The sequence below is a fragment of the Maylandia zebra genome, linkage group LG8 (assembly GCF_041146795.1).
Source record: "Maylandia zebra isolate NMK-2024a linkage group LG8, Mzebra_GT3a, whole genome shotgun sequence".
Classification (NCBI taxonomy): domain Eukaryota; kingdom Metazoa; phylum Chordata; class Actinopteri; order Cichliformes; family Cichlidae; genus Maylandia; species Maylandia zebra.
The window spans coordinates 1057775-1080338 of NC_135174.1; the positions used below are offsets into that span (position 1 = coordinate 1057775).

Below are 22564 nucleotides of genomic sequence, written 5' to 3' on the forward strand. Positions count from 1 at the left end.
TAGATAGGTAGACAGACAGACAGACAGACAGACAGACAGACAGACAGACAGATAGATAGACAGACAGACAGACAGACAGACAGACAGACAGACAGATAGATAGATAGATAGATAGATAGATAGATAGATAGATAGATAGACAGACAGACAGACAGACAGACAGACAGACAGACAGACAGACAGACAGACAGATAGATAGATAGGTAGACAGACAGACAGACAGACAGACAGACAGACAGACAGACAGACAGACAGACAGACAGACAGACAGATAGATAGACAGACAGACAGACAGACAGACAGACAGACAGACAGACAGATAGATAGATAGATAGATAGATAGATAGATAGATAGACAGACAGACAGACAGACAGACAGACAGACAGACAGACAGACAGACAGACAGACAGATAGATAGATAGATAGATAGATAGACAGACAGATAGATAGATAGATAGATAGATAGATAGATAGATAGATAGATAGATAGATAGATAGATAGATGATAGATAGATAGATAGATAGATAGATAGATAGATAGATAGATAGATAGATAGATAGATAGATAGATAGATAGATAGATAGATAGATAGATAGATAATGATTCTTTACTGAATACTGATTGGAGCTTTTCATCTTTGATGTTGCAGGCTAGCCTTTACAGAGGAGGGTGCAGTCGCTTCACTCCCTACTAGAAAAGAGGGAGACAGGCCCCCCTTTCCTTTGCCGCAGACATAAAAAGCAAAAACTCAAATCAGCTAAAAACAGCTTTCACCCCCTTCGTGAAAAACTCACAGCAAGATGCTTCCAGGTGGCAGATGTAACTCTGACATGCAAGAATTCTCTTAAAACTGCTTCCCTGTTTACGGACTGTAAACATTTACTGATGTCATTTATTGATGTACTGTACTTATTGTTGTAAATAACAATGTGTTGATTTGAATGTTTGGATTGAAAAAGTTGAACAAAGACAGTTTTAGCCGATGTGGACCGAGCCGACCAAAAACTAGACTTTAATGAAATTCAAAGAAACTTGTTTTGCCCTGTGACTCGGCTCCTTTGAAGTGGCCTTTGGTGCCAGTTTAAATCTGTTTACCTAGACTCCTATATACTCCTATATCCATATGTTCATTGCTGTGCAAAAGTCTTGAGCCATCCCTCTTTTCTTTCTGTTGTGCTTCCAAGGAGCCAGCCTTTTTTTTTTTGGTTTTTAAAGTGGTCCTGAGCTAATTCTCCAGGCGTTCTCAAGACCTTTCAAAGTTTTTCTTTGAGCTGCTTTTTCACATATTTTCAGTCCAGTTCTTGTACCTTGACCATTTTCAGAGAAATTGTTTGTTTAAAGTCTCAGTACTCAGGGTTAGGGTTAGGCTGCTGAGTGATTGTGTGTTTTTGCTGTCAGTGACTGATTGTAAACAGAAGTTGAGCCTGCAGACTCCACCTGTAGGTAACCACTGTTGGACATGAGGCACGTATAAAGGTTACTGGATGGGAAGCGTCTTGTCTCACTGCAGCTCAGACTGACTGTAATCTTTCTCAAACAGACTGGCAAAGATAAATTCAGAGGAAAACTCTTGTAAATTCAGACAGATGCACATGTTGTAACTAGCCTCAGCCAGTCTGCTTTAGTGGGCTCAAATACTGAAACAAGCAACGTTTTTTGGCAAACAGTTTACTGTAAATTGCATTAAATGTAACCCAGGAAAGCTTGTCTCCTTTTGCACCCGCTGTGTGTGTGTTTGCTTGAACCAGTTCAACTGAAAACTGATAGCAAACTGATATCATCTTATTGTCACTGCTTTCCTGTTTATGGCCATCTCGATGCACTCAGACCTGGTCCCTGCCATTAAACCAACCATGTCAAAGGTTGGGATTTTGTTAGTTGATTACTCACTTTTACAATAATTTTGGTCACACAGCAGTCTCCAACCACCGTTCATTTAAGTCACTCAAACATAACACAGTTTAACAGGCGCAAAACTGTATTTTTGTGCCAACCAGGTGATTTCCAAGAGCTATTAGCTGAAATCTTAGCATATGTTGACATGGTGTGTCGAAATATTTGAGGAAACTGGACAAATAGAGGACAAAAAAAGACATGGCAGACCTAAAAAAAATGTTATAATAGATGAACAGTGTCATGTCCTTCAGAAATAGCAACGCAAAAGCAAAGGCTTGACACAGGACCTGAGAAATGATCAGCTGATCCATGTACTATTCTCTGAAGGCTCGTCAGAATTAGGGTGGGTGCTTTTCAGTGGCAGCCATTTTTAAGAAAGGAACCAGCGAGAAAAGGCTGAGATATACCAAATTATACAGGAACTAGACTGAAAATCAGCAGCAGCAGGAATGATTAACCCAGACAACCTCAACAATGTTTCAGCAGTCTGGAACAATCTTGACAGAGAATGGAACAAAAGGCAGCAAACACCTACTGAAGAGCTTTGAATGTCCTGTAAGAGGCCTGGAGAACTTAAAGAAGTTACAATGTTACTGTGTGTATGTTGAATGTAACAACAACATTTTCCCAGGACTCCTGTGAAAAACCAAATACACCCCATGATTCAACAGCCTGTAGAATCTCCTTTAGCAGCAAGAGCTGGTTATTTTGTTTCTGTATGTCTTTACAAGTAAATCACTTTGTTGTGGAGGAATTTTGACCCACTGTTCTTCATGATGTTGCTTCAGTTCATTGAGGTTTGTGGGCATTCATTAACGGACAGCTCTCTTAAAGTCCAGCAATAGTATTTTAAGTTCTGTCGAGGTCTGGGGATTGCAACAGTTTTTTTTTTCATTTCATTAACTCTTTGCAACTGTTGCACAACCCACTTTAAGTATTAGCTGTTGCAGAGATGCCTTAGCTTTGACCCTAGAATGCTGATACACTTCATCACTTTGTTTCAGAAGTCTTGTAGTTTGTTCAGATGAAACTCTGCACACCCAAACCACACTGTTGTTTTTAGAGAGAAGAGACTTTCTTCTGCTAACTAGGACAAACAACCAATACAGGGAGTGCAGAATTATTAGGCAAATGAGTATTTTGTCCACTTCATCCTCTTCATGCATGTTGTCTTACTCCAAGCTGTATAGGCTCGAAAGCCTACTACCAATTAAGCATATTAGGTGATGTGCATCTCTGTGATGAGAAGGGGTGTGGTCTAATGACATCAACACCCTATATCAGGTGTGCATAATTATTAGGCAACGTCCTTTCCTTTGGCAAAATGGGTCAAAAGAAGGACTTGACAGGCTCAGAAAAGTCAAAAATAGTGAGATATCTTGCAGAGGGATGCAGCAGTCTCAAAATTGCAAAGCTTCTGAAGCGTGATCATCGAACAATCAAGCGTTTCATTCAAAATAGTCAACAGGGTCGCAAGAAGCGTGTGGAAAAACCAAGGCGCAAAATAACTGCCCATGAACTGAGAAACGTCAAGCGTGCAGCTGCCAAGATGCCACTTGCCACCAGTTTGGCCATATTTCAGAGCTGCAACATCACTGGAGTGCCCAAAAGCACAAGGTGTGCAATACTCAGAGACATGGCCAAGGTAAGAAAGGCTGAAAGACGACCACCACTGAACAAGACACACAAGCTGAAACGTCAAGACTGGGCCAAGAAATATCTCAAGACTGGTTTTTCTAAGGTTTTATGGACTGATGAAATGAGAGTGAGTCTTGATGGGCCAGATGGATGGGCCCGTGGCTGGATTGGTAAAGGGCAGAGAGCTCCAGTCTGACTCAGACGCCAGCAAGGTGGAGGTGGAGTACTGGTTTGGGCTGGTATCATCAAAGATGAGCTTGTGGGGCCTTTTCGGGTTGAGGATGGAGTCAAGCTCAACTCCCAGTCCTACTGCCAGTTTCTGGAAGACACCTTCTTCAAGCAGTGGTACAGGAAGAAGTCTGCATCCTTCAAGAAAAACATGATTTTCATGCAGGACAATGCTCCATCACACGCGTCCAAGTACTCCACAGCGTGGCTGCAAGAAAGGGTATAAAAGAAGAAAAACTAATGACATGGCCTCCTTGTTCACCTGATCTGAACCCCATTGAGAACCTGTGGTCCATCATCAAATGTGAGATTTACAAGGAGGGAAAACAGTACACCTCTCTGAACAGTGTCTGGGAGGCTGTGGTTGCTGCTGCACGCAATGTTGATGGTGAACAGATCAAAACACTGACAGAATCCATGGATGGCAGGCTTTTGAGTGTCCTTGCAAAGAAAGGTGGCTATATTGGTCACTGATTTGTTTTTGTTTTTGAATGTCAGAAATGTATATTTGTGAATGTGGAGATGTTATATTGGTTTCACTGGTAAAAATAAATAATTGAAATGGGTATATATTTGTTTTTTGTTAAGTTGCCTAATAATTCTGCACAGTAATAGTCACCTGCACACACAGATATCCCCCTAAAATAGCTCAAACTAAAAACAAACTAAAAACTACTTCCAAAAACATTCAGCTTCGATATTAATGAGTTTTTCGGGTTCATTGGGAACATGGTTGTTGTTCAATAATAACATTATTCCTCAAAAATACAACTTGCCTAATAATTCTGCACTCCCTGTACTTGGTCTTTTTCTAATCTTGAACTTTACAGGCCTCAGTTACCACGTTACATGTTAGAGTCTGAGAAGTGGGTTTTATGCAGTTTCTCTCAGCACTCTGAACTTGGGGTGAATTTGCTGGGACACCCACTGCCTGAAAGACTGTGGCATTACGTTAACACACCTGAAAGCTCCAAACCAGCAAACTGCTAAAACTTTTATATATGTTCACATTTGCTGAGGTCTTGTCCAGTTCCCGTCCATGAACAGGAGTTTAGTTTCATATTGACTTAGATGGACTCAAACCTGACCCTCGCTTGTCCCTGCCCCTCAAGGAGCTGAAACTGCATCAGAAATGCTAAAAGAAAGTGTTGCATTATGAAACCTGAAAGGTGAGTGGAAGAGTGGGATATTTTTTTATCTAAACTCAGCATGAATTGATTTTCTAACACAGTATGGAGGAAGAGCTGTGTCAACCATTGCAAAATGAGAACCGTTCAGTCTACTGATCATTGCCAGGGTGCCCAGGAGGTCGGAGGTATCCCATTGCTGCTGAATGTCTCTAATAGACAAGTGTATAACAAAAAGCTTATATACCAATACTTCATGTTTCATGACTCCTCGTGTTCTGTGGAGGCAATAATTACACGTATGCACATGTAGGAACAACAGAGGATGTTTCTCACAATGGTGTTATGAAACTGTGGTTTTCTTTCTGCCCCCTGCTTTAATATGTATATGGTCATGATTTATGATGTTCACCATAATGATGATAAACGAATACATCAATATTACTACTAATGACAATAAACAAACAATTAAATAATAATAAAACATTTAAAAGTGCAGCTGATCATGGCACAGTCTAATCTTCGTATCTTGTTGCTTCTCACTCTTAAAGGACACATTTTAGTTACCTGATATTTCAGTACTCTCAGTCAAATAACAAAAAGATAGTTCCATCCACACGGTTTGGTCAAACTATTTAACACCTGCACGAATATCTGTTGAATAATAATGCTGAGAGATTGCTACAGAGATGGATGTGTGATGGCTTTAGAAACATCTTTGAGAGCTGAATAAGCACCGAGCTTTTCACCACCACCAACAGTACTGTAAGTCTCACGACCCCTAAGACACACTGAGAGAGGACGGGAACTGAATATATCTGCTCAAGTAGTTTAATAATCGCTAATGTAAATTTGTACTTTGTTTAGGTTTTCCATTTTTGCTGCTTTCTGCTTCTACTCTGCAATATTTCAGATGCATTTTGCATATTGTACTTACTTTAGTTACTTAACTTTTAAGCTACTTATTAATAGTATAATAATGTTTTTGATGTTTGAGTTAAGAAGTCTAAATACATTTTCCCTAAATCCAAAACAATAGGCAGCTCCTTTATGCCACAACGTGAGCAAACGTGCAAACTCTTCTGATAACACAGGGATGTTACTGTGGCTTATAAATCATCTGCTCATTTTTATTTGTTCTCTAAATCCTGTCACACATGTTGCTAATGTAGTCTAGCTCACTAGATCATTAGCTCATTGTAACCTTCTGAGACATTAGCCCTGTGGCATGTGTGTTAGTGCCAGCCAAGGCGCTGACGTGCTTTTTTATTTTAGCTAAAAATCTCTGTTCGTATTCGGGTCAAACCAGCACAGCTCCAGATCCAAGTGACAGCAGGTCAGACATGCGTTACCTATCAATGGCCAGCAGCAGGCTTTGTGCACTTTGAATATGACTATAAACTGATATGGATCCGTTTATTGTGGGTTCTGTTATCGACATCATTTATTCTCCAGTCTTGGACCTGAGGTGATGCTCACAGTAAAGGCTTGTATGAGTTCACTGTATGAACTTTAATGTAAAGTAACTCTCGTAGCAGTTTGTATAGAGTGATTTTATAGAGTTTTAGTTGATGCAATTTTATTTGCTTGATTGGTTTGGTGGACTGCGACTGAAACAAGGCAGTGCGTGTTTCTGCTGTTTATCTGCTTTACTACAAATTGTTCTTAACATACTTTAGACAGTTGTGGCCCAGATGTTTGAGCCTCTGCCCAAGAATCGATAAATAAAGCATCCACCATATCCCACCTATAGGTCATGCTAAATTTAAATTCTTTAATTCTGTTTTAGAAATTTAAGCAAACAATGATTAACAACATAAATAATAAACGAATAAAATGCTATTATTTAAATTATAATAAGTCCATTCCATGAGCAGTCTGTGTGTGTAAGATGTTGGAAGCTCAGTTATTTAATTCCTGGCTCGGTCCATGTCGACGTGTCACTGGGCATGACTCCCTCCACTGTGTCCACTTAGCATGTATTGGATCAAAAGCATATATATTATTTCAGTAATGGTTAAAAAAACATAGGTGCTAGCACCTTTAATGTAAAGCATTATTTAGAGGCCCTGTGCTATAACATCAGCACTGTAATAAATACAGTGCTGAATTATGTTCATACTGTTTTTCACTACAGTCTTTTCGAGTCTCACTGATATATTTTTATATCCAAACGTCCCCATTTTAACATGTTCCTGGTAGGAGAGGTATGATGCTTTTTTTCTTCCTCATTTTAGTCAATGCCTGTCTTCTTTTCACTGGGTTTTTAAACCATTTACATTTAAAGGCACTATTCTCAAGCTGCACTGCAACTCCATCACCATCTCCTCTGTACAATCTCTGAGGCATTGTTATGGTCAAAGAGCACAGTCTTCTCTCTGTAGTATATTCCACAGTGGCCTTGGTGGTGCCCCATTTGTAGGTTTCCGGGTTAGCGACTTTGTGTCCTTTGTATTTGAAGGTCAAAGTCACCTGGCCTGCTGAGTTCAGATCCAAATTGGTCTTGTACGAACTTTAGAGTTGAGTCGCCTTCCTTCCCCTCTGGCAAAGATGCAGAGATTATTTCTTCTTGACTCCAAATAATTAACCTTTCTGTAAGCTCTATTGACATTGGAGTTAATGAGAGCAGTTTGCCTCTATTGCCCAGTTTTCAAGCTTCTCCAGCCACACCTCCACTTCACTTATCGTCCCACTGTACAGCTGCTGTTTGGCAGAAAGTCTGGCAAACTTCTGGTTAATTTCTTGTTTAAAATCATCCAGGTTTTTCTTTACATCACTTCTCAGACTCTTCAAATGAGCAGAGAGCTGCTTTGTTCTTAATTTTCAACTCTCCTGTCTCTTGGTTAATGTTTGTTAGGCCAACGTGCCTCTCATTTTAATTCACCTCATATATATGTAGTGCTAAATCACAGATGCCTCATGGTGCTTTATATTGTAAGGTAAGGTAAAGATTTGAATGACACGGTTAGCACCCAGTTAGCTCCTAGCATTTCTCGACAGCTCTGCCTCTTTTTCGACTGCCCGGGACATTTAAAAAATGGATAATCCGTAAAACAAATTCATTCTGTTCTCCCCAACAGAGAGCGTCCCCCGATTGAACAACAGCGAAAATAAGAAGAATGGCGCCGAATTACAGAGTTAATAATACAGACTTAGTAATATGTCACGTAAAGATTCATCAGCCAGATGAAGTGTTTACTGACAACTGACAGCGGACATCATCATCATTATTCCAACAATCCTCTCCGCACGGACGAGCATAAATACACTCGACTATCAATAAATCAAATTTAACACATACACACACGATTTGTAATGACAATACTTCAGTTTACAATAGGGTTCATTCGCTCGGTCAGCAGGAGGCAGTATCCTCGTACACTGGGGAGTAAACTGCCATTAAATGAAACAGAAGAAGAAGAAAACATTGCACATGCACGGTACGGATCGGGGAGTCCTGATCTGTAACTATCTTTTTTTTTTTGTGTGTGTGTACATTATATTAAAATGTTTCATTACTGCAAACATTGTAAGAGATGCTTATTATTGTTAACATCTTAACAGATACTCTGACTCGTAACTATCATCAAATGCTTCGATTGGAAGTAGTGGCCTTTCACACATGTGTGGTACTGATCAGGTTTCCGGTACAGATCGGGTAGTGACAGTGAGAAAGGTGTCTGAAGAAGAAACACCCAGTGCATCATGGGAATCCCCCGGTAGCCTACACCTATTGCAGCATAACTAATGGAGGATTCAGGGTCCCCTGGTCCAGCCCTAACTATATGCTTTAGCAAAAAGGAAAGTTTGAAGCCTAATCTTGAAAGTAGAGATAGTGTCTATTTTTAAATACTCCAGGAACCAAGTCCTCAAGTGAGGTGATCTTGTTTGTACTGTTCCTTAGCCACCATCATCTTCTCTTTTGTGGTCCACCCAAGTGTTTTCTAAATTTACCCTGCAGTGTGTATTTATCATGATCAGCTTTCACTGTTCTGGCTTAAGGTATGCAAGTTTTGAGGTACTTGTACGCTTGGCTGTCAGAAGCTCTTAAACCCAGCAGCTTATCTACCCGTGATGCACACCTAAAAACAACAAAAGTTGTCCAAAGTTTTGTATAGCCAAAAGAATTTAATCACATAAAATAATTAAACCAATTTGTCAGATTATTTAGAAATTGCTTTCTAAATGATCACATTTCACTGAAAAACTTGCCTGTATAACAGAAAGTAGTAGAGATCTGCAGAAATATCTCTACTACTCCACGTATAAAAATGTGCTTTCAGTGGTGATGGGACATCTCCTTCTTATAACCACCATGTAAATAATAAATAATACAACACATGTGTTTAACTATCTGTGCTCTTCCAGTCACACACACGAATGTTTGCTTTGATCGTCGAAAGAAATGTAGAAAGAAATGTAACAGAGTATTATTACCAACTCTGTGTGTGTGTGTGTTCCTCTTCAGGAATCCAAAAGAGGCTGGAAATGATTAGGAGTGATGTGTGTTTTAAACCTGTGACATCAGTCCTCTTCACAGCTGTTCGGTGTCCTGTTTACAGATGCCCAACGCTTAAGCCATCATTCACACACACACACACACGAATACAAACTGGCCACACACACACACACATTACAGATATTCCTGCAGGCAGACACGACAAACTTCCTGTCACACTCACCTCACAGAGACAAACAGGAATTCAACCCTGCCTTACCTTCTTTCTTTCATGGAACTGCAAATGTGCAGCTTCATCCATTCCTTTTCTTCTCTGACCCTCTCCTTCTTCAGAAACAGTCACATGAGTCCTGAGGTAAAACATCAGTCAAAATTAATGATTTCTCTTGGACCCCCCCCCCCCCCCCCCCCCCCCAAAAAAAAAAAAAATGCTGTGAGTGCAATTATTTAATTTGCAGTGAGCAGCTTGTAAAAACAAAAGTTTTGTGAAAAGCACACCAGGCCTGTATGACTCCTTCTTTGGTTTTACAGAGCGAGTGGGCCCGTTGGGTTTCTCTTAGACATTAAATGCTCCAAAAACAAGTAAAAGTAATGCAATTAATGGACTCAGCTACTGTGACTTCAGGGTCTTTATCTGAAAACTCTACGTCCAGATAAACAGCAATTTTGGGATTTCCATACCATTGACAGAATATTATAATATCAAAAACACCAAGAATAGGTCTCAAAAACAGCTGTTAAGTTTAAAAAATGAAATACAAAAACTGGATTGCAGCGCCAACAATAAAAAAAAAAAAAAAAAAAAAAAAGCCAGGAATTTTAAAAAAGCAAAAGATTTATTTACAAATTAATATTGACTGTAAAGAAAATCATCATCATCATCATTGTGCATTTCATCATTTGAATTTGGTGACAGAGGCGGACAGTTTGCTTTGTTATTGTGTTCAAATGTATCTGTGATCATCGTATCAAAGCAGATCTAATGACTTTTGAAAATATAACAAAAGATCAAATAAATCCAGCGGTTTCCTTTTTCATATTGCTGCTTTTCTTAGTGTTAAAACTTTACAGAAATGAACTCAATGTGTTTCTATGTGTATGTGCTGTGCTTGGTTAAACTGCAGCATGTTTGAATGGACTTCTGCCCACAGTGCAAAGACTTAGTGGAGTTAGTCTAAGTCGTCCTTTGGCTCTGTGTTTTCACCCTACAACAGCCTGGAGATTTATCCGGGCTCCAGCCCGTCTCTGGATGGATGGATTGATGCATTTCACGAATTCTTTTTTTATTATGATGTTCGGGAAGATTTAATAGGGTCATAAAAGTCACAAAGCAAACACAAAACTTTGTGAAGACACATGACTTAACGTTATGTTGACATCTGTTGTCTTGACAATTTGACTAAACTTACATGGACTCAAGTTATTGACACATTTTGATTTATTTTTGTTACCCATTCAGTCAGTTCACACTTCAGCTGACACATTTACAACACATGTACAACACATATCTCTCTACAACACAAACACCGGAGGCTGTGACTGTGGCAGCAACACAACACATTTAAAGGCCTCGTTTGTTTGGATAAAGCCACAGAGGGAGACGTCTGTTTGACTGTCACTGATGTTTATGTCACTTTGTCAGGTTTTAAATTGTGCTGATCTTGTGTTGTAATGTCACAAGTTATTGTCAGTAGATTTTCAGACATAAATGTTTTGGTAGTTGAAATGTGTGTCAGCGTTTGTTTGTTTGTTTGTTTGTTTGTTTGTTTGTTTGTTTGTTTGTTTGTTTGTTTGTTTGTTTGTTTGTTTGTTTGTTTGTTTGTTTGTTTGTTTGTTTGTTTGTTTGTTCTGTATGATGTATTCTTGGTCTGCTGTGGTTTATTCTAAACTTTTATATTTGATTGCCTTTTTTCCCTCATAAGATATTTTTGTGATACATACAAGCAGTAATCAATAAACATCCCCCTGAAATTACAGAGGTTCTGTTAACATCACAACATATTCCAGTAAAACTCAAATCACTATTTCTTCCAAGCTTAAAGGTTTCATTTTACTCCTAAATGAAATATTACAACATAAGGTTCATTTTATTTAAATATTATTTATATTCTGTCATTTATGTTCCTTGTGACCAGTCAAAAGCTTCAAGTGTTACAGATGAACACAAACAAAACAGAAAACTAGATTCTGTGATCTGTTCCAACCAAATAAAATAAATATTTACAAACAGTGAAATCTCCAGAGAATATACTGAATCATTTCTTTTGTATGAAACAGAAACCTTCTGTATATATCCTCAGTACAAATTTCAAAGACCAAAACAAGACTGACGCTCCAAGGCAATCAATCATTATCTTTACAAAGTGCTCTCCTGTTTCAGGGAGAGATCGTAACACGAGTCTTTAATCAGACATTTCCGACTGTGCATACTTTGTCTTTACGACAAACTAGGCTGTCGCATTTGTGGCATCACTCTGTCTCAGAGACAGTGTCTGACATTTTGCAGCAAATCACAAGAACAGTCGCCTCAAGGTGCTTTAGAGAGAAAACCACCAAATTAAATGGCATAAAGAACACAAAAGTATGAATCCATCCTGCCTTTAGTCAGTGGTTCCAGCAGGTGGTAGCGTTTAATGATGTGGAGAATATTCTAAGCTAGCCAAGAACGCAGAGTGATGAGGAAGTGCTGACCCAGCACCGTGATAACCTGAGCTGCTGCTGAACAGCAGTCAGGCTGCAGCTTCCACTTCTACCTGTTCATGTTGCTACAGTAGAATCACCGTGACAACCATTATGAAGTCTCTTTGTGCTGGTTTTCATCTTTGCTTTGTGCTCATACACGCTCAGAGAAAGATCACGTGTGAGGTCATCAGGATGGATTGTGTTGGTGTGTGTGACTGTAGCCTGTAGGTTTATATTGTTCAGTGGTAACTATGTGACAGTGTTCAGATCATCTTACAGAGTAACTGGAATTATGGCACGACGGGACCACAGAGACATCTTTATTTTTACATTGGTCACACCACCACAGCAACCCTGTCAACCCTGCTACCCCGTGATTTAACCCCGCGGGCGTGATCTGCAGATGCCGCGCAGGTGCAGCCACACGGCACCACAGACCACGCCCCACCACACATCCCCATCGCCCGACTGAGGTCGGGGAGCCATCCGGCCGAACCTACTCCCCCCCCGGCCTCCAACCTGATGACAGGGCAGTGTCTCCTGCGTAGGCCGCCCAAGTCTCCAGCGGTGATGGCAACGCTGGTCCGGAGGCCGGGCACGCCCGGTACCTGGCAAACCGGCACGACCGTGTAGGCACAGCCGTGAGCACTCGTCTGCCGCCTCCGGCTGCTGAAGTGCCTCACTCGGCTCCTCCACCACCGTCGTGACACCCCTGTAGGGGTGGCGCCCAGGCCCAGAGCAGCGCCGCCAGATGCCCAATCCTTTTCAGGTGGCGCTCGGTCTGGTCCCGCAGCTCTTCCTGCTGGCGACGCACCTCCGCCACCTGCTCCCACTGGATAGCCGCCGTGTCAGCCATGATCTGGGACAGCTCCTCCCTTCTCTGGCTCTGTTGTGGGCCCGTCGTGCCGCATCCTAGGGTTCGGCACCAGTGTGGTGGAATTATGGCACGACGGGACCACAGATCCGTGTTTTGAGCCATCTTTATTTTTACACTGGTCACACCACCACAACAACCCTGCTTCCCCGTGATTTAACACCGCGGGCGTGATCTGCAGACGCCGTGCAGGTGCGTCCGCACGGCACCGCCTACCACGCTCCACCACAGTAACATGAAAGTAACGAATGTCTTTATCCTGGGGAATTACTTTTAAGACAAGTGTTCTGTGTAATATGTGCATTCACTTTTTTAACATCACCAATCACAACAAAGCGGGGAACACCTCCAACATGCACGAATGTTCAATCACACTGCATGTAGTTAATGTGCATGGATGTAATGTCTTTGATATGCTGCTGAGAGGTGATGGTGACCCTCAAACTGGAGCCAATGGGAATTGATAAGTGATATTGATAATGAATAATCACTAAACTCTTATCAGTTCCCATCCGTGTTCATTGTTGCTCTGCTTCTCTAAAAGGAGCTGCAGCCTGCAGAATTCCTTGGACCCTTCTTTCCAACACAACCTCGTGTCATGTTCAGTAACGCTGTCATTCAAGTTCTTCTTAACATTTTCTGTTTTCATTTATCTCACTAACACTGATAACTTTGTGAACCCTGGACAACCTCTGCAACTTTCTCCTGGAAAGCCAGGACACTGTGTAAAAACATGGTGAATATAAGAAATAACCACGTTCTTAGTAAGCTGTGGACTTACCAACTGTTCTAAGGAACAGCCAGTAACATTACTCTACACTTCATTACAGTAAAGCAGCTTCAGGTGACAGTTATAAATCACAGAGAATAATTTAATTCTCAACAAAAAGCACAAAATAAAAAACATGAGCCGTACAAAAGCTGTTAGTGACTGTTGAAAGTTCAAATATTAGGTTGAACTGCTGCTGCTGTTGTAACTGTGCTTTTATAAGCTTGCAGGAAAGAAATCCTCCAGCATATTTTCTTCTCAGTGGCTGGATACTACAGTAGATTATGCTCATGATGCGTACAGTAGAGTGTAAAAGCCAGTGAAGATGTGCAGCTTATTTACACTGACTTGCTTATTTTCTGTGCTCTTGCCCTCTTCTTTTAGTAAATAAACGAAACAGTGAGTACAGATGGACACCTGCTAAAAAAAAAAGAGAGAAGATCACCGTGGACACAGAAGGACACTAACAGAGATCAACTAAAAGAAAAAAATGGCCTTCTGTCAAGAATTAAGGGGATGGACAAAGGGCCTGCTTTGTAAGGCCGGACCTGGACCGCTGAGTCTGTAGCCTGGGAGCAGAGAGGAGCCGACCAGCTCCAACTCCTGAAAAACAAGCCTTGCTGAGTGTTAGAGACCAAATAGGAAGGTCACGATAAAACATTTTTATTTTTGTAAACTTTTTTAAGTTTATGGTTTCAGAAAAGATCAAACATCACTCTGTGTATATACATATTATATACCATATGTGTGTATTATATAAGTATGTTTAAAAAAAAGAAACTGTGTGCAGTTCAAAGAGGAGATGAGGAGACGCCAGCTCCCTGTGACTTTTGAAGGTCAGCCACCATGCCCCACATGCCTTCTGCTGGGTGTGTGTGTGTGTTAAGGTGTGTGGGGCAACTGGTCCAGCAGGCCTGTCACTACATAATGAGATTACAGCTTTTTGAGCCTGTCTTCCACTAATAACGTCTGTATCGGTCAGAAAATCTGCCTTTTAAATCCAAAAATACACACAGATAAGAAAAAGGGTTAGGGTTTCCTCTACAAGCTCGACTCAAGTTCCAGCGAGGTGGGACATTAATGACAGGCTGCCTGATGTCACCACAGTCTGGTGGTTTTACTGTGCCGTGGAGTAAAAACTGCTCTTGTGCATTGTGTTGGCACAGGCAGGGTAGGGCTGGGAACAGAGAGTGGGTAAAAAATGAAAAGTGGAAATGATGATGTGCTTCAACACAGCCTTCAGCTTCCACCACTCAAAAGGACTAAGAGAGGGGTTAAAGTGAAAAGTCACACGGTGACAGCAAGTCTGTGTAAACTCTTCTGTTTCTATGGATTCCTGCTGACATCCTTCTGTATTTACGCATTGTACTAAAAACACAGCCATGGTGCAGAGTCAGCTGTTGTCATCTACTATTGTTGTAGTCATTGTACTGGCAGTAAGAAGACAGTATTTATATATAAATATAGTCATTTGTGATCTCCACCTCCTGGACATACGTTTGATTTTTCAGCTTTGACGCAGGACGTGGTGTAAGTGTGATGATGTGTCGTTCTTTCATGTTTCTCTTTTGTTCAGCTACTGAATGTAACTTAAACTTTTTAGGCAGATGGTGTTTTTTATGTGCTTCAAAAGAACAAACAGTATTCTGTATATTTATTACACGTGTAAATGATATAGTAACATGTTTCTGATAATATGCTGGACCTCCTCCTCACGATCACGTCATGTCCCAAAGGTGAACAGACATGTCCTGCTGAAGCGTGAAGTACTACAGAGAGTTTTAGTTGTTTGGTTTGTCTTTGTGTAGCTGAGTCGTAGTGTCATCGTGGTGCTGAGGGTAATGCTGTGGTGAGGAACAGGACAACAAAGAAACACGAGACCAGTCTGAGGTGGGGAAACTTTTAGCAGTGCGTCCTGTTGGAAATGGAGACGCTCTGCTGCAGGACGCTCACATGCACTTGTTTGATTTGTGGGTCGTAGCATGTTTTACCACATTTATGGATATGACGACACTGAAACCTTTACATCTTTATTTTAATTCAGAGGAGGATTTGAGTCTCACTGCACTCTTACTTTAATGCATAGCACTTGGTAATGTAGGTAACATGGTCTATAAGACTAAGTGATCCCATGGACAGTACTCATTTACATCAGTTAATAAAGTGATGGAGGTGGAAACAACTGAAAGGCCACAGTAATCTAACTCGGTGTGACAGAACGAAGGCAACCCAAGCTCATGCTGAGTGTGAACGATTGGCTCTTTGTGTTTTGTCCTTTTTGGACCAATTCTGTCTTTTTAAGCTGATCACTCGCTGGCCTTGGAGTGCCTTTAGTGCTGTGACTCCGTTCTTATGACCGTGGTGATATCATGTCTCCATCATGTTGATGACTGTCCCGGAGACCCAGATTTTACTTCCTCTCCTGTTTTTCTGGTGTTTCAGTGAGGCAGATGTTTGTGTGACAGGATGCACTGTTACACTGTTAGTGCTGCATTTCTTTCTCCTTCACGCAGTGAAAGACTGGTTGTCTGTACTGTTCTCTACATGAATGTCTAAAAACTCTTTCAAAGACTAAATGAGCATCTGTGAATGTGTCTACAGACAGATTTTTTAACGATGCCTCTACCACACCCTCAGCGTGCCACTGCTGAGTTGTTCATCTGGGAAAAAGCTTCTGCAGTGGGATCAGGCAGCTGGACATGAACTGGGACTTAACAAAAAATATTCTAACGATGTCAATCTTAGCAGAGATCAGGTTTCCTCCGATCGCTGCTGTGTTATTCTAATTGTAATTTATTTTTGTTCTTTTTTTCCTTGTTGTTCTTTCTCTTGGCTTGTTTACATGTACTGTATATGATGTTCATCTGTTGCTGGTTGGAGAGATTATCTAAAGGTCTGAAGTAGCTTTTAACTCTAGCTGTGGTATTCCCCTGTGGCATGGCCTTTTACCCTGGTCCTTCCCTTCCCCAATCAGAAAATGTGATGTTTGCATTAAGTACACGTACTCAGCAACGAGATATAAAAATCCTCGGGCTTCCTACCAAAACTACTCCCATTTGTTTCTATTGTGTATACCTCAGATACGAGCCCTAAAGCAGCTATTACTCTTAAAGCTCCTGGCAACCAGACCTCATTTACCTCCTCTCCCCCTCTTCCACACTTGAGCCCAACATCCACCCATAAGCCAAAACCACACCTACCTCCCCCGTTAACCCACTGACCTCCACCCTAAAGTCACAGAATACTTGCTGCAAAGACACGTTCTGACAGGTTTAAACTGAAGGACACTACATAAGTCCCGATCCTGCATACAGTTGGTCTGTGGGTGTTTCACCAGTACTGGGATTTGACAACATTTTATTTAAATATCTCATTTTTATCTCCCTACAAGGAGTTATCAAATCTTATAGACAGATAGAACTTTATCAATCCCCCGGGTAGGTTCCTCCGGGAAATTCAGTCATCATCATTATTATTATTATGAATATTATTATTGAGAGTTGTCTTTTAAATACCTCAGTGAGGTTAAGTTATATTGTGATTCATCTCTGTCCTTAATTACTTTAACGCCCACATTATCCAAATAATAATAAAAGATGTCTCTTATTTGTTTCACACAACATCAGGCTCAGTGAGCACAAATCCAAGAACTATGCACAAAACAAAAGCTGGAAGATATTTTAGAGTACGTACATGTATATAACTTAACCCATGCAAGTGAAAACGTGAAGTCCTTACTGGAGTCCTTTGAGCAGCCCACTAACTTAGCCTGGAGTGTTGTTGTAAATGTATAGAAATTATACTGTGATCTGCAATATTTACTCTTTACATAACCTTTACAGTATTTCCAACAAGTGTTCTTTCTTGAGTAGGCTACCAAACTGTTTCCAATTCAGAAAACACATGAACAACAATTTAAAGTTGTCATTAGCAGCAGAACCAACTGTTAATTGGAATAACAATGTTATTGCTATAGAAGATCGATATTATTGGCATTTAGATTTGTTACCCATATGCCTCACTTTAACTATGCACTTCTTTCTAAATCTGTTTATGAAATAATTTGGGACAATGGAAGCCAGATCTAGGGCACCTGCTAAAATGGCACAGGAGATAACGGTAGATTCTCAGCCTCGAGTCTCTGCTGTCACTGTCTTCTCTACACCATTTCTTCCATTTTATAAAAAAAACAACATCAAATAAAACATAATAAAGAATTTCTAACTGCTCTCGAGTGGATAAGCTCGTGATTTTTCCCCAGTGTTCTCCTCTGCTCCGCCAAACACACAAACCCCTCATAATTGTTACATGTGTGCATGAAACAATACTCAAACTAATCATTTCAAAAATGTTGCTGATTTCACCTGTCAGTAAAAAAAGGGGTGTTTTACAGTACGGCAGAAAACTGAAAACGATTTGGCCTTGACGGTTGGTTTTCAGTCAGGATAAATGCAGACGCTAGTTCATTTCTAGTATGTCTGAAGTTTTATTCAAAATAATATAAATTTCAAACGTATGCACACACGTCAGAAATGCAAACAAAAGACTGTCCTGAATGAATTTGTATCCGGTGATATGATCTGTTTCTCTTCAGCAGTTTTGACTTAAATGATCTGGTTGCCTTTGAACGTTTTTCACTCCTGAATGCCAACAGCCTCCCGGTCCTATGCAGATCCCAAAGCACAAAGGTTTGACTGGTGACTATGGAGTAAAATTTGAAGAAAAAAAGACCTAACTTACATGTTTGCATTTTTTTAGTCTGCTTTTATTTATGTGTTTGAGGCTCCAGTGTTTTCTTCTACTCTTTATGTATCAGTTATTCTTTATGTCAAGAGCAAAAACCTGTATTAATGTGTACAAAGAGACATCTAATGTGAGACTGAACCTGTGCAAGTGACACTGTAGAAGTACACAGACACGTGTACTTCTACAGTGTGTGTGTGCGTGTGTGTGTGTGTGTGTGTGTGTGTTGGATGGTATTTCTTTAACTGGTTGATTTATGTGTGCTTTTAATGTGCTTCAAAGAAACAATACTATTTATTACAATATTCGTACATTATTATCACAGTTATTATTACAGTTATTACTAACATGATTATTAATAAACATTTCTTTCCCCTGAAACTCTTCCATTGATTGACTTGGTTTGGGTCAGCAGCATTAGTTGTGTTACAGCAAGCCTGCAGTTGGTGACTGAATATTATGAGTTCAGTTCAGTTCAGCTACCTAACATACATAGGTCAAATTAAATGGTAAAATAAATATGAATATGTACTCACAAGCCACTTAGACATACCTGTTCAACTGATCATTAACAAAATATCTAATCAGCCGATCACATGGAAGCAACTCAGTGCATTTAGGCATGCTGACACGGTTGTAAGAACCTGCCTACCTCGTAATTAAACTTAAGAATATGGAGGAAATGGGATTTAAGTGGTGCAACAGTTTCTAGAGGTCAGAGGAGAATGGTGAGATGGCTTCAAGCTGCTAGGAAAGCAACAGTAACTCAAATAACACTCATTACAACCAAAGTATGCAGAAGAGCATCTCCACAGGCACAACATGTCACACCATGAAGCAGATGGGATACAGCAGCAGAAGAGCACGTCAGGTGCCAATCAGAAGAATGGGAAACTGAAGCAACAGTTTCTCTTTGGGTGCCCAAAACTGTACAATAGAAGAAACAGGTTACAAATTTGGCACAAAGAACACAAAAGCACAAAGTGAGCATTGTTTGACCGCCACAGTCTGCTTGACCCTGTCCATCCTTTTCACTTCACTTTGATTTCCCTGTCAGGACTCTTGCTGCAGCATTTTGGATCAGCTGAAGGCTTTTCAGGGAGTTTCTAGGACTTCCTGATAATAATGAATTACAGTCGTCCAGCCTGGAAGTAATAAATGCATGAACTAGTTTTTCAGCGTCACTCTGAGACAGGATATTTCTAACTTTAGAGATGTTGCACAAATGGAAGAAAGCAGTCTTACATATTTGTTTAATATGTGCGTTGAAGGACATGTCCTGGTCAAAAATGACTCCAAGGTTCCTCACAGCGTTACTGGAGGCCAAGGTAATGCCATCCAGAGTAAGAATCTGCTTAGATACCATATTTCTAAGCTTTTCAGGGCCGAGTACAATAACCTCAGTTTGATCTGAATTAAGAAGCAGAAAGTTAGCGGCCATCCAGGTCTTTATGTCTTTAAGACATTCCTGCCGTTTTCTATACCACTGCAGTGCAGTAGTATAGGAAAGACCAAGAAGCTGAGAATACCAGTGTGCTGTGTGAGAAACATGCAACCTGAGACAATAAGGAGACAGTAATTTAAATTTATATAGTTATACTCGTACTATGTTAGTGTATTATGATTGAGAAACATGGAGTTATGAAAGGAAAAGTATTCCTTTGTAACTGAGTTTAAAAGAGATGCTGTTGAAAGCGTCATGATGTCCATGTGAGGTTGAGCTGATGAAACATTCTGTTAATGTACAATAGCAAACAAACTGAATAAGAGATGAGGGAAAGTATATATTTATATAAGACTGAATACTCATATGTGATTAATGTAAGAAATCATATTAACATACAACACAGGAAAGAAGAAAATGTAATGATATTATTCTTTTTATTAATATTATCATACGTTTTAAATTTGTTTTAAATCATGTTGACGTCACAGAGAGAGCAAGGATGTGAACATTGGCTGATTGGATGTCAGCAATGATGATGATTGGATATCCCAATGAATGACCGCAGTCCAGAAAGAGACGGGAGTGAAAGAACGACAAGGTAAAAAGTTTTGTGCAAAAGAGATAAGTTGATCTTCAGAAGATTGGATCTAAGAAGTTAACGTTCAAAATATTTCAGCAGACGCCAGAGGCAGGGCTCTAGACTCACCTTTTGCCACAGTTGCACTGGTGCACCAGCACCAGTTAGGCACACACAATTTTTTCAACCTCAGTGAGTTTTGGTTGGAGAGAGATAAAACCTGCAGCATCAGAATCGAGCGCAAAAAAGACATAAACACAAAGCGCGGACCCGACGCATCAGAGTCAGCGAGCTGTCAGTGAGCTGTCAGCTTTCAGCCCCGACGGCGTGTCCGTGTACACTGTAAAATCTAATTAGTTAGTTCATAGAACTCAAAAAAATTAAGTAAAGCTTACTTAAGATGACTGTTAGGACAACTTATTCATTGCAAGTCTGCAGTATTAAGAATAACTGGATATTTCTGACTGTACAATACTAATTGTTTACCTACTGACAAACATTTCAAGTTCAACTAAATGAAAAAACAATGTGTGGTAACCTGAATATGATTAAAAATAATTAACAACACTTTTTGTAATGATGTTAAAATGAGCCCAACTTTTATTTTCAAACACAACAAAGTATAACAGCCAACATACTGGACACTGTTCTGCTGAACAACAAACAATTATATTTCCATCACTGTTATAATCTCACAATGAAACAAAGTCTCAGATGTAATTATTTGTTTAATTATTATTATTTAATTATTAATTTTTACCTGTTTTTTACACTACATCAATTCGGTTTCAGTGGAAACTTTATAAACAGAATTAAGTTACCTTATAACAATCCCTGCCCTGCAGTTCTCACAAACGGGGTGCGGTCCTCCAACGTCCGGATACTGAAGGGAACCAGACAAGGCTGCCTCCTCTCCCCTTTGCTCTTTGCCCTAGCCATAGAACCATTGGCAGAGGCAGTACGAGTTCAGGCGGACATACATGGTCTATCTGTAGGACAAAGACAGCATAAGATTATTCTGTATGCTGATGATGTACTTGTTGTGTTGACTCAGCCGGAGACATCAATCCCCTCTCTGGTTGAAACTATTAATAAGTTTAGTGAAATCTCAGGCTATAAAATTAATTTCAATAACTCAGAAGCAATGCTATTGAGCAGTCTGAAACAAAAACCACGGGCCCCTTCTCCATTTCCCTTCACTTGGTCCCCACAGGGCTTTACGTATCTGGGGATTAGGGTCACTCCAGCCTTTGAACAGATGTATAAAAGTAACTTTACCCCCCTATTTGAGCAGGTCAAATTAGATCTAGAGAGATGGAAGTCCTTACCGTTATCCTGGCTCGGTCGTATCGCTCTTCTGAAAATGAACATTCTACCCAGGCTACTTTACCCAATACAGATGGTTCCGACCCTTTTTCCACATAAAGCTATCCAAACTCTAAATGGCTGGTTCAGCTCCTTTGTTTGGGCAGGGAGGAAACCTCGTCTTAAAATATCCACGTTATGTCTTCCATCCTCAAAAGGGGGCCTTGATTTCCCAGATATAAGGAAGTATCAGCTAAGCCCCCATATGCGTATAGCTGCCGATTGGGTACAACAGCCTTCTCCTGTCTGGTTGGATATTGAGAGCTCTGTCTAACTTCCCTTTGAAAAGTTTGCTTTTTTTTTTTTTTTTTTTTTTTTTGAAAAAAAGGGGAAAAATATGGTTTGTTTTTTTTCCCCTTTTTTTTCCCTTTTCCCCCCTTCCCTTCCCCTCCCCTCTTTTTCCCCTTCCCTTCCTTCCTCTCCCCATCCTTTTTACATAAAATATAATTATCATTATATAAACAATCATATCTATGTCTATACATACACATTTATTATCCTAAATAAGTATATTCAAAGGAGGGAGAGAGGGAAAAAAAAAAAAGTAAAGAAAAGTTTGCTTTTTGTGGGGAAACTTAAGACCTTAACGATGCTCTGTAGCAACCCACTCACATTATCTACTGTTAAAGCTTGGCGAATGGTTCAAAAACTAGAAGGAAGGTCTCACTTAACATCTCTTTTCACTCCCTTCTCTGATTATCCTCTTTTTCTGCCCGGGACCACTGACCCCGGCTTTCGGAACTGGGCTGTGAATGGT

General features: G+C 40.2%; 1 protein-coding gene across 8 annotated transcripts in view; it reads left to right on the forward strand.

The window, feature by feature from the left end:
* Window positions 1-18873, forward strand: part of rbfox3a (RNA binding fox-1 homolog 3a) — a 595842-nt gene extending 576969 nt beyond the window's left edge. For 6 of the 8 annotated variants that reach the window (XM_076887144.1, XM_076887146.1, XM_076887147.1 and 3 more), the window contains one exon: window positions 652-9755. In XM_076887144.1, the coding sequence (XP_076743259.1) occupies window positions 652-696 (45 nt within the window). In that variant the 3' untranslated portion in view covers window positions 697-9755. Of the gene's footprint in view, window positions 1-651; window positions 9756-14059 lie in introns of those variants that run through there. The other 2 variants (XM_076887148.1, XM_076887145.1) reach the window with 2 other exon arrangements.
* The last annotated feature ends 3691 nt before the right edge of the window (window positions 18874-22564 follow it).